At 50.2% G+C, this 12,553-nt stretch overlaps 1 protein-coding gene across 32 annotated transcripts in view; it reads right to left on the minus strand.

The window, feature by feature from the left end:
* The window catches only part of CAMK2G (calcium/calmodulin dependent protein kinase II gamma), a 176,241-nt gene that overhangs the window by 37,920 nt on the left and 125,768 nt on the right, over window positions 1-12,553 (minus strand). For 17 of the 32 annotated variants that reach the window (XM_074958479.1, XM_074958476.1, XM_074958486.1 and 14 more), the window contains exons 13-14: window positions 12,144-12,206; window positions 8,447-8,487 (exon numbers count right to left, since the gene is read on the minus strand). In XM_074958479.1, coding sequence (XP_074814580.1) covers window positions 8,447-8,487; window positions 12,144-12,206 — 104 coding nt within the window. The remainder of the gene's footprint in view (window positions 1-8,446; window positions 8,488-12,143; window positions 12,207-12,553) is intronic. The other 15 variants (XM_074958485.1, XM_074958474.1, XM_074958482.1 and 12 more) reach the window with 1 other exon arrangement.

Genomic DNA, 12,553 nt, shown 5'->3' on the forward strand with positions numbered 1-12,553 from the left:
CCTCCACACCCAGACGCCCAAGAACGCGGTGGGGGGGCCTCCGGCCAACCAGCCACTCCACCACAGAGGACTGCCCAAAAAACAGAAGGCTGGCATTCAATAAATTTTAAAGTTGTAAACTTTTAAAGTGCTGTGTGGCATTTTCCTTCCCTCCTCCACCACCCCTCCTGGGCTACCTTGGTAGTCATCCCCCTATTTGTGTGATGAATGAATAAAGAATGCATGAATGTGAAGCAACAATGACTTTATTGCCTTTGCAAGCAGTGATCAAAGGGAGGAGGGGAGGGTGGTTAGCTTACAGGGAAGTAGAGTGAACCAAGGGGCGGGGGCTTTCATCAAGGAGAAACAAACAGAACTTTCACACCGTAGTATGGCCAGTCATGAAACCGGTTTTCAAAGCTTCTCTGATGCATACCGCGCCCTCCTGTGCTCTTCTAACCGCCCTGGTGTCTGGCTGCGTGTAACCAGCAGCCAGGCGATTTGCCTCAACCTCCCACCCCGCCATAAACGTCTCCCCCTTACTCTCACAGATATTGTGGAACACACAGCAAGCAATAACAACAGTGGGAATATTGGTTTCACTGAGGTCTAAGCGAGTCAGTAAACTGCGCCAGCGTGCCTTTAAATGTCCAAATGCACATTCTACCACCATTCTGCACTTGCTCAGCCTGTAGTTGAACAGCTCCTGACTACTGTCCAGGCTGCCTGTGTACGGCTTCATGAGCCATGGCATTAAGGGGTAGGCTGAGTCCCCAAGGATAACTATAAGCATTTCAACATCCCCAACAGTTATTTTCTGGTCTGGGAATAAAGTCCCTTCCTGCAGCTTTTGAAACAGACCAGAGTTCCTGAAGATGCAAGCGTCATGTACCTTTCCCGGCCATCCCACATTGACGTTGGTGAAACGTCCCTTGTGATCCACCAGAGCTTGCAGCACTATTGAAAAGTACCCCTTGCGGTTTATGTACTCGCTGGCTTGGTGCTCCGGTGCCAAGATAGGGATATGGGTTCCATCTATGGCCCCACCACAGTTAGGGAATCCCATTGCAGCAAAGCCATCCACTATGACCTGCACATTTCCCAGGGTCCCTACCCTTGATATCAGCAGATCTTTGATTGCGTGGGCTACTTGCATCACAGCAGCCCCCACAGTAGATTTGCCCACTCCAAATTGATTCCCGACTGACCAGTAGCTGTCTGGCGTTGCAAGCTTCCAGAGGGCTATTGCCACTCACTTGTGAACTGTGAGGGCTGCTCTCATCTTGGTATTCTTGTGCTTCAGGGCAGGGGAAAGCAAGTCACAAAGTTCCATGAAAGTGCCCTTACGCATGCGAAAGTTTTGCAGCCACTGGGAATCGTCCCAGACCTGCAACACTATGCGGTCCCACCAGTCTGTGCTTGTTTCCCGAGCTCAGAATCGGCATTCCACAGCATGAACCTGCCCCATTAGCACCATGATGCATGCATTGGCAGGGCCCATGCTTTCAGAGAAATCTGTGTCCATGTCCTGATCACTCACGTGACCGCGCTGACGTCGCCTCCTCGCCCGGTATCGTTCTGCCAGGTTCTGGTGCTGCATATACTGCTGGATAATGCGTGTGGTGTTTAATGTGCTCCTAATTGCCAAAGTGAGCTGAGCGGCCTCCATGCTTGCCGTGGTATGGCGTCCACACAGAAAAAAGGCGCGGAACGATTGTCTGCCGTTGCTCTGACGGAGGGAGGGGCGACTGACGACATGGCTTACAGGGAATTAAAATCAACAAAGGGGGTGGCTTTACATCAATGAGTATTTTTAGGCAGGACTTCACGGAGGGTTCCAATAAGAAATGGTGCACCTAAGTAATTGTTCTTATTGGGACAAGCAGGTTGGTCTGGCCTCTGATTGATACATGGCTAGATTTACCTCGCTGCACCTTCTCTGTGAGTGACTGCAGTGTGACCTAGAGGAATGAGTCCCCTAGATGGGGGAAGGAAATGAGTACAAAACAAATCTGGTCTATTTCTTGTTTTGATCCACTCCATCTATCTTTTACATCTTTGGCTGGCAGCAGACGCTGCAGAAGGACTGCAAGCCATCCACATCTCATGGCTGCTCGGCAGAAGACGGTGCAGTAGGACTGCTAGCCATCCTCATCTCTTGCCTGCCTGGCAGAAGATGGTACAGTAGGACTGCTAGCAATCCGTATCACCTGCCTGCTCACCATAAGATGGTTCAATAGGACTGACTGCAGGACTAAAGAGAATGACCTGGTCAAGTCACGCCAAATTTAGTCCCTGCGCCCATGTCTGCCCAGGCGCTCCTGGCCGACGTGGCCAGGAGCACCTCGGACATGACGATGACGGCTACCAGTCGTACTGTACCGTCTGCTGCCACAAGGCAATGGGTTGCTGCTACTGTGTATCAATGCAGTACCACGTCTGCCAGCACCCAGGAGACATACGGTGACGGTTACCTGAGTGGGCTCCATGCTTGCCGTGGTATGGCGTCCGCACAGGTAACTCAGGAAAAAAGGCGCGAAACGATTGTCTGCCCTTGCTTTCACGGAGGGAGGGAGGGAACGGGGGCCTGACGATATGTACCCAGAACCACCCGCGACAATGTTTTAGCCCCATCAGGCATTGGGATCTCAACCCAGAATTCCAATGGGCAGCGGAGACTCGGGAACTGTGGGATAGCTACCCACAATGCAACACTCCAGAAGTCGATTCTAGCCTCGGTACTGTGGAAGCACTCCGCCGAGTTAATGCACTTAATGCACTTAGAGCATTTTCTGTGGGGACACACACACTCAAATATATAAAACCGATTTAAAAAAAAACGACTTCTATAAATTCGACCTAATTTGGTAGTGTAGACATACCCTTAGTTTATGGTCAACAGGCCCAGATCGTGGCAGGTGGAACTAACCAGTTCAAGGCTCCTCTGCACCTGTCCCCAAGATCTGCCCTTGATGAGCCAATCGTTGAGATATGGATAGACCTGAACCCCTCAATGCCTGAGGTAAGTAGCCACTGGTGCCATACCTTTTGTAAAGGCCCTCGGGGCAGACAAGAGACCAAAGGGCAGCCCTGTGAACTGGAAATGGCACCTGTCCACCACAGAACGGAGGAATCATCTGCGACCTTGGAAGATGGAGATATGGAAATAAAGCATCCTTCAGACCAAGGGCGGTGTACCGGTCTCCCAGATCCAGGGAGGGGATGATGGAGGCCAGAGAGACCATGCAGAACTTCAACCTTTTGAGAGACTTGTTGAGGCGCTGCAGGTCCAGAATGGGTCTTAGAACCCTTTTCCTTTCCTATCACAGGGGACCTCCTCCACTGCCCCCAGCTACAGGAGGTTCTCAACCTCTTGAACGAGGAGTTGTTCGTGAGAAGGGTCCCTGCAGAGGGACAGGGAAGAGGTGGGGAGCAGCCAAGAATTGCAGGGTGTAGCCCCAAGATACAATTTCTAGCACCCAACGGTCCAAGGTGACTTGTGACCAGGCCGAATGGTAGGGGCAAAGACGGTTAAGGAAAGGATGAGGCGGATCCGGAGAGATGACTGGGGCATCGCCCTTGAGTGCACCCTCAAAATGAGCACTTCTGGCTCTCGTGAGGCTTTGATGGGATAGGCTGTGCAGGGCAGTGGGAGGAGGAAGGGCAGTGACAATTAAAACTCGTGACCCTATCCCTTCTCCTTGTAGGCCCCTGTTGAGGCTGCCAAGGCCTTGGTGGCAGGGGTGACCGGAACTGCTTCCTTGCTGACTGCGGCGTATGCAGACCCAGCGAGCAAAGGGTGGCCTGAGTGTCCTTCAGTCTGTGCAGCCTCTTGTCAGTGCTCTGCAAAGAGACCATTCCCATCAAAAGGAAGATCCTGGATCGAGGTCTGCATTTCCTGGGACAGGCCAGTGGTCTGAAGCCAGGATCTGCGCCTCATGACCACCGCCAATGCGACCACCCTAGCTGCCAAATTGGCCACGTCCCACACCATTTGGATGGTGCACCTTGCAGCCGTCATACCCTCCTCCTCCAGGGCCCCGAATTCCTGGACCGAGTCCTGGGGCACTGAGTCCTTGAACTTACAGAGGGAGTCCTATAAGTTGAAACTGTACTTCTCCAAGAGAGCCTGGGGGTTGGCCAACCGGAACTGAAGGCTGGCAGTTGAATAAATCTGTCTCCCAAAGATGTCCAGCCTCTTGGCCTCTTTATTCTTGGGGGCTGAAGTGGTTTGCCCCCATCTGTCCTTCTCATTGGCTGCCAAGATGACCAGCAAGGCCAAATATTCGAACCCCTTGGCAGGGATAAAATATCTTTTTTCTGCCCTCTTGGAAGTGGGAGGGATGGAAGGAGGAGTTTGCCAAAGGGCTTTTGCTATTTTTAGGACCCCACCATGTACTAGTAATGCAACACAGGTGGGGGTGGAGGTCGAGAGCACATAGAACAGGGCGTCCCCCTGTTCGGCCATCTGCTCCACTTCCAAGCCCAAGTTCGTAGCCACCTATGAAGCAGGGCCTGATGTTCTTTAAAATCGTCCGGCGGGCTGGTGTGGGAGGGGCCTGCCACACCCTCATCTGGGGACAACGACAACAACTGGATCACCAGGGAAGGGGAAGAGGGTTTTGGGGTGGGCGCTTGCTCCTCTCCCCCAGCCTCCGAATGCGCCTCGCGCACCGAGCTCGGTGCCGCTGGTTGCAGCTCTGAGGCGGTGGCCAAGTAATGGACTGACTGAGGCATCAGCACCACAGGCATGCCCCATGCACCCCAGTAGGTCCATTGCACCAACCACTGGCCTCGCTGCCCTGACGGCATCACGGAGGTTGATGCAGCCTCAGGTGCCCAATCGTGCTGATGCTGTAGTGTTAAAGTGCTGAATTTCCTTTCTGAACTAGAGGAATCACCTTCTGGTGACCACGGAGGGGACATTGAAGCTTGCGTCTGACGGCTAACCATTGCCACAGGAGACCGGTGTCTCAAGTAGGTGGATTGGGGACAGGGGGATCGGTACTGTGACGCAGAGCGCTCCCGCGGTCTAGAAGACCGGGATCTGCACCGAGGAGACAGCTGGTGGAAGGATGATTGGTGCTGGCGATATGGTGACTGGTGCCTTCCTCTAGACGACCCGCATCGAGAAGGTGGAGACGGCGAGTGCGGTGTCAGAGATCTAGGTCTTCCCGCAGAAGACAGAGACCTGGAACATGCAGATGGAGAGCACTGTCTCATCTCTGGAGACTGGCATCATTCGCCCACCCTCTGGGCGGTCTTTACGGCTGGTTTGCCCTCACCAGGAGCCTTTGCCTGTGACCTGCGACACATGCGGTCCTGATAGAGGCTTCTGCTCTCTGGGAGAGCCTGGAAAGGCATCGACCCTGCCACCAGTCTGGGTCCCCTACTGTTCCCTGGAGTCAGTGGGAGATTCCTTGGGGGACTAAGGGGCCACATCGGCGTGGGGTGTCCCCATGTGGCTCTGATGTGGGCTGTTGGCCTGAACTGGGTCCTTTGCCCTTCTTGCTCAGTGCCAGGGAGTCACCCTTCTTCGACTTCCTCTTAGGCACTGGTGCCAGGGGTGCGCTGTGTACCAAGGTGCTTGGGGCAGAGTCTAGCCAGAAGGCTCAGATGCCGGGCGGACAGCAGCCTCCATGAGAAAGATGGTCTCACTCTGAGTTCTGGGACGAAAGTTCTTACAGATGCGACACTTTTCCTTCACATGCGATTCCTCCAAGCATTTGAGGCAGTTGCTATGGGGGTCATAGGCCTGTTGCAGTCAGAGCAGGGCTTAAAACTACTTACTAACTACTTGTAAACTATTTACAAGGCCTAAGACTCGAGCCCTTGAGAGGCAAGGGAAAGGCGCTCTGACTAACCACCACGGGCAGTAGGAAGGAACTGGGAGGGTGTAGGGCCGGCAGCGCCTAATATACTGATGCGTGAGCGCGGCACTCAAGAGCGTGACCCTACAAATACCGCTAAGGCAAAAATCTCAGATGGCCGCGCACGTGGGCACGCGCACTCCTAGAATGGAATCGACATGAGCAACACATCTTGAAGAAGAAAGTGATTATTTTCTAGTTTATTATCTATCCCTTTTCTAATGATTCCCAACATTTGGTTCCCTTTTTTGACTGCCGCTGCACATTGAGTGGATGTTTTCAGAGAATTATCCACAATGACTCCAAAATCTTTTTCTTGAGTGGCAACAGCTAATTAAGACCCCATCATTTTGTATGTATGGTTGGGATTATGTTTTCCAATGTGTATTACTTTGCATTTATCAATATTAAATTTCATCTGCCATTTTGTAGCCCAGTAACCCAGTTTTGTGAGGTCCCTTTGTAACTCTTCGCAACCTGCTTTGGACTTAACTATTTTGAGCAGTTTTGTATAGTCTGCAAACTTTGTCACCACAATGTTTACCCCCTTTTCCAGGTCATTTATGAATATGTTGAATAGGACAGGTCCCAGTACAGATCCCTGGTGGACATCTGGGGGATGTCCACCGGGGGGGAGGGATAGCTCAGTGGTTTGAGCATTGGCCTGCTAAACCCAGGGTTATGAGTTCAATCCTTGAGGGGGCCAGTTAGGGATCCGGGGCAAAAATTGGGGATTGGCCCTGCTTTGAGCAGGGGGTTGGACTAGATGACCTCCTGAGGTCCCTTCCAACCCTGATATTCTATGATTCTATGACACTGCTGTTTACCTCTCTCCATTCTGAAAAATGACCATTTATTCCTACCTTTTGTTTCCTGTCATTTAACCAGCAGGGAAAGTCTGGGGCTTCAACTGAAAGCACAAACCTGGATGAATAAAGTGCTCCCTTCCTGCGAGAGGAGAAGAGTTGCACTTAGCAACAGGCATGGAATTCCTCATTTACTGGACTTTTCTACTCATCCTTGCTCTAAACAGCTAGTTACCAGGTGTAAGTCGCCACCTGGAGTCATGGCCTATGTCCTGGGGAATGGCTCCTTTCTGAACTCCAGAACCAAAGGCTGCACACTGTAGCCCATAGAGCTAGCGTTAGCGTTTATTTTATTCAGCAGTAATGCAAGGAAAACTACAGGCCTGTCTCTTGTGTGCCAAAACAGACACACACAAATATAGGCTTGAGGTCTACACACTTTGGCACACATGAATGGCCTGACGGTCATCCCTGAGTTTGGGGGAACTGGGAACAGAGTGTTTAAGAGGGGGGATTGTCCATAACACTACCAGCCAGCCACAGGAACATGAGCTAACATTGGCTTTTGGATATTTTAGGACGGGAACGTCTACAGATGTGTTACCACAAGAGTGCCATGGCAACGAACTGACGTATATGATAATGAGTTGAGATCATTAACATCCTAACCTATAGGAGAAGGGCCCCCCAACATTAGTAATGTGAGGAATACAAATAAGGAAGAGGGGAGAAACCTCGACTGAATATGCATTAGACAGAGTGGTGTCAGCGTAACATGTTATAAAAGTTGTATCCAAGCCTGGGGGCAAGAGGAGAGCGAGATACAGCCCTTGGGAGGTGCCAGGATGATGGCCACTGGTGGTGGTGATGATGAGGAAGATGATGGCTAACATTTCAGTTTGTTCTGCAAGGGATGGCATGAGTAAATGGATGTTCTGATGCATGTTCTATATTATCTCTATCTACCTTGCTGGGTTAGAGTGTTTGTGACTTTGCTAAATGTATTAATAAACTATTATAAATACACACAGGTTCCTAAAGTGTGAGCGTTGCAGCTGTGCCCTTCGGGGTTCCCAACTGAACAGTAATTCTAACAATACTGGTCCTCATCTCGGGACAAGAACTTGTCAAACCTCAGAGTGATCACTGGAAATTCTTAAGTAACCAACATAATGAATATCAGATTCATAGATCAGGCTACAACACACATAAGGAGAGTGAACTAAGGAAACGGTGATTTCCTTGAACAGGGAGCACAGAGTCCCTGGCCTGTGAGGGTGGAGAAAGCAGTACTGCTTGCCCTTTCGCAACTCAGATGTAACCGACACAGTGAAATGGTCACATTCTGACCCAACAGATCCCCAATGGGTGGAACTCCCCCTCCCCACAACCCCCAGGTCCTGTCAACGGAGCGAAGGGGTGAGATGGGGAGATTTCCATGAGTGCTGCTGGCCTTCGTCATCCTCTGACAATAGCTTTGCAAAAAAGCAAAATCTTCCCATGCTCAGGAGCCGAACTGCACAGGCCAGGGCTTGTGCCAGACGGGATCAGATCTTTGGTCCCTCCAGCCCAGTGTCCTGCCTCAGGCAACAGCCAGTACCCAAAGCTTAGGGGGAAGGAAATCCTATAACACACCTTGCTAGCTGTATGCTGTGCAGGTAAGAGGTGTGGGGATCTGACCCAGCAGCTCCCTAACAACCCATTCTTCAGAGGACTGCCCCAGTACTGAGGCAGCTGCCTGCTGGTAAATGGACTGAAAAGGAGCAGGGAGGTAGAAAAGCTTGGACCTACCTTCACTCCATCCGACTTCTTGTTCAATAGGCTTTTGGTAGCTGCAGAGAAAAACAGGACAAGGTGGTGAGGGTTTGGTTTTAAATCTCTCTTCCCTTCCCTTCCAGACTGCATGAGAATTAAAGGGACAACCCCCTGCTAATTTCTCTTGGTAATGATGAAAGCAGCAGCGGTCAAACTGTTGTGTCGCTACCCATCACAATCAGATCGAGAGAGGGAAGGTAGCCTGTCCTTTCTATTCAACAGTTAGTGTTAAGCCAGCAACTCTCCCACCCTCCATAACCTCACTGAGATCCAGTGTCCAACAGTGCAGAGCTCCCAAGGTGATTTTATTTCAAGTCCTCTACTCTCTCACAGCTTCCCCTTCCTCCAAAGGTGACAGCCATTACAGAGAAAAAGCTGAAGACATCTGTCAGATTCTAGTATCCGGACAGAGATTTTCCCTCAAGTACAGCCATTTACATAAGGGAGACTTTATTTATGAAGTGGCGGGGGGAGGTGTCGATAATGCAAAGAAATCCTAATCACTGCCAAGATGCAAAATTAGTCAGAGGAATGTCTGGGATAATCGCAAGTAATAAAATTGGATCGAGGACTTTGGTGGGGAAGGAGCGAAAGCAGCACTGCCAGTTTGTAAAGAGAGAGAGAGTGAAAAAAGAAGAGAAGGGAAGGCTGAATTTCTTCATTGACGGTGATGGAAGCTCTGCCATGCTTCGTCTGAACAACTAGAATAGAACTGAGAAACCAACAGACAGACAGGACAGACAGACACACACACATAGGGAGGAGGAGTGTCTGGCAGTGCACGAGAGAGAGAGAGAGTCACACACCCACAGTGTGTGCGTCTGGCCATGTGCACATATTCATGATCAGGGTAGGCGGGGCTTGCACATGCAACAGGAAAGTGACACATTAACAATAGTTGTCTGCAATGGGCCTCCCTGCCTCCAGTCTCAGTGGATACAGAACAGTTTGGTTAACTCTCGTGGACGGTGCCCAGCTGTTTCCACTCCCTTGGCAAGAAGCTGCTGTGACAAGGAGTTGACATGCCTTTCCTAAGCAGCTATTTAAAAGTGTGTGGCCTCATCAGCATGAGCAGGCACCAGATTGGGATGCTAACCACAGTGAGGACATGGACAAAGACAGAAAGAGAGAGGAAGAGGAAGTGACAGAATGTGCAACACCAAATCTGCCTTGCTTAGAACCTCTGATGAAACACTCCATTGTCCTACCACTCCCAGAAGATGTGCTGGTAAACTGGCACTCACGCTTTTCTCTGGATTTGTCCACAATTAGACAAGAAGGCATTGCAACAAACCAGCAGCTGCAAGGCCTTGAGACTGAAATACCTGTGTAACTCTTCAACTCCACACCCATACACCTCAGCTATCCCACATGGCCGACAGACATCACTTATACTGGTTAGACAACACCTGGGACAAAACTTTTTGCTCAGCTCAGGCTGAAATGGTGCAGACAACAGCTGCTTCTCTCCAATACCAAGAAAATAACACCATAAACTTGGCAACTGCCATGGCTGAGCTGGTCCTAACTCTACTCCATAATGCAAGCATCTCACGTCTGGAATTTGCCTTAAAGCTCCAGCTCCCAAAAACAGCACAGAGCAGGCCTGCACTACTGCCCCATGTCCTGGCGACCCAGGAACAAGCTGGGAGTCTGCTGATTCTTCACTCTCCACCCTTCCCAACACTCCCATTTATCTCTGTAGACAGGTAAAACATTATGAAGTTACACCAGAGACCACGGCTTCCGCAGACAGCTTCCCCACCTGCTTACACAAGCCGGGCCTCTGGTGGAGATAGTCTTCCCACCTGCCCCAGGCATTCTGGATGCCAGCCTAGCCTCTAGCAGAGAACACCTCCCACCCAGCCCAGCACCCTGCAATACCAGGCATGGGCCCTGGAAGACACAGCTTCCCCTCTCACCCCTCTGATGGTACCAACTGTGATCTCAGCATTTCAGTTACATACATTTCTCTCACAGTCCAGTTACTGGTTCAGCAGTGAAGAAAGAAATTCAGTTGGTTGCTCATTTAGCTCATGCATCATCATGGTTTGTAAGGATACGCCGAGGATACAGGAGATGTACACTCTCACAGTGACAAAGAAGCGGCAGACATCCCAAGCAAAGCAGACACTACGTAATTTACCCACTGGTTAATCTGTACACATTATCCGACAGAAATCAGAGGATGTGGGTGGGATTCCTGCAGCTAACAACAGACAGACAGGACTTACTTCTTTAATGAGAGGAGCAGACAAGTAATCCTCAGCATTCAACACAGGAGACATCAGGGAAATGTGTGGGGGACCCCTTTAAGTTTAGCAAACGTCTTGTGCACCCATACTTTGCTGGTTTCCAAGCATGGGACACTGACCGCATCCCTCCCCACCTCCTCTATGTAAGGAGATTCAAAACCCTGTTCCCTCCACAGTGCTGTTAAGAGCCCCTACTGAAAGTCCTATAATTTAACATGTATTTCTATTACTGGTTTAACATCTCTTCATTAATCTCTGATGAGAAGCACAGAGCACAACCTCTGTCCCCCACCCCCTCTGCCGGCCAGGCACATCTTGTTTTAGCCTCTGACGAAAATGAAAGGCAGCCCCTTAGGCTCACAGTCTTGGCATTAAGAGTCACAAACCCATCATGCTGAACTCATCAGCAATGAACACTGGACACTCTGGATGTGCTGAGGGGCAGCGTTTCACATGGGACCAAAATACCAACTCCAAACAATGCCACGGAATGCTTCTCTGAGCCCCATTCCTCTCACTCTTCTTTCTCAACGACAGTCCTTTGGTCTGTGGACTCTGCAGTTGCCTTACCTCCAGGTGGCAGGCCTCAGGCCATGCCACACGTCAGTGATTGCCATTCCCAATTTGGCCACCCAGAAATTCATGACTTCCATCCCTATACTTAGTTCACTAACCAACACTGGCTCTCTCAGCCCTGCAGCAGTACAGTGCTGAGACACTGTTACGGTCTCAAGCTGCCAGGCATTTTTGGGGGGTGGTGGGAAGGAAGAGCACTGAATTCAGCTTTGTGAAATCTGACTGCTCCACAGTAGCCCGACAGAAAGCTTTTCTTCTTGCTTTAAGACAATATTGTACTGGGAACAGAAACCCAAGGCTCTCTACTGTCCTAATTCACCCCATTTTACAGAAGAAATGGAAGCAGAGGGGAACCCAGTTCCATGTTCTCCTAGGACACAGTAGCTGTTTATTTCAGAGCAACCTGCTATTGCAGGGTAACAATCAACCTGATCCATCTCAGTTCAACAGGGTTCTAAAGAGCATATGCAAATAAAGCCCTTTAGTCTGGGCTTCCCAAAGTTTTAAATTCAGATTCTTGGCTAATCTGCTCAGCCCCACCTGCTGAAATAGCAGGCACTAGCCACACACACATCAATTCCCCCTCCCGACTCATGTGCTGGTCTCGCTGCAGGGCCCTATACATGTCTGGCCTTCAAATCTGGTTAGTAATTCAGTAAGATCAACGTGGTGATGGTTCCAGATTAGATGAAATCTGTTCTGCATGCCAATTTCTCAGCCAGCAAGCATGGATGACGTCTCACTGGGTGCGCAGGCACTTGCATGCTGGTTTTTTTACTGGCAGTGAGTGGGTGTGGGCTAGGTTCAGGCACTCAGGAGATAACAGGACTCATGCCACGTACCTTGCTCAGCCAGGCCGGCAGCACTCATGGCGGCCGAAGCAGGGGCGGAGCTCTGCCTGCCAACTGATTGGTCAGAATCATTCAGTAAGAGGAGCCGTAGTAAAGCAATAAAGACCAATCAGCAACAAGAGAGCAAGATGCAAGTAAATTAGTGTTAAAGAAAGGTGAGGAGAAAAGAATGTAAAGTTCTGAATTAAAATTTATTTATGTCCTTCAAACACAAAGACAAAACCAAACTGGGCTACAGAGACAGTCTGGGTGGATTCCAAGGACCCAGGAATGACGTTTGGAAAGCCATGGATTTAGTCATAACAAAGTTTTGAGAATCAATTTGCAAGCTATGGATTTCGATGTCAGCAAAGCCGGAAGGAACAAACAGTGGGGTTCTGGTCTGATTTGTTTATTTTAAA

The sequence above is a fragment of the Natator depressus genome, chromosome 7 (genome assembly GCF_965152275.1).
Source record: "Natator depressus isolate rNatDep1 chromosome 7, rNatDep2.hap1, whole genome shotgun sequence".
Taxonomy (NCBI): Eukaryota; Metazoa; Chordata; order Testudines; family Cheloniidae; genus Natator; species Natator depressus.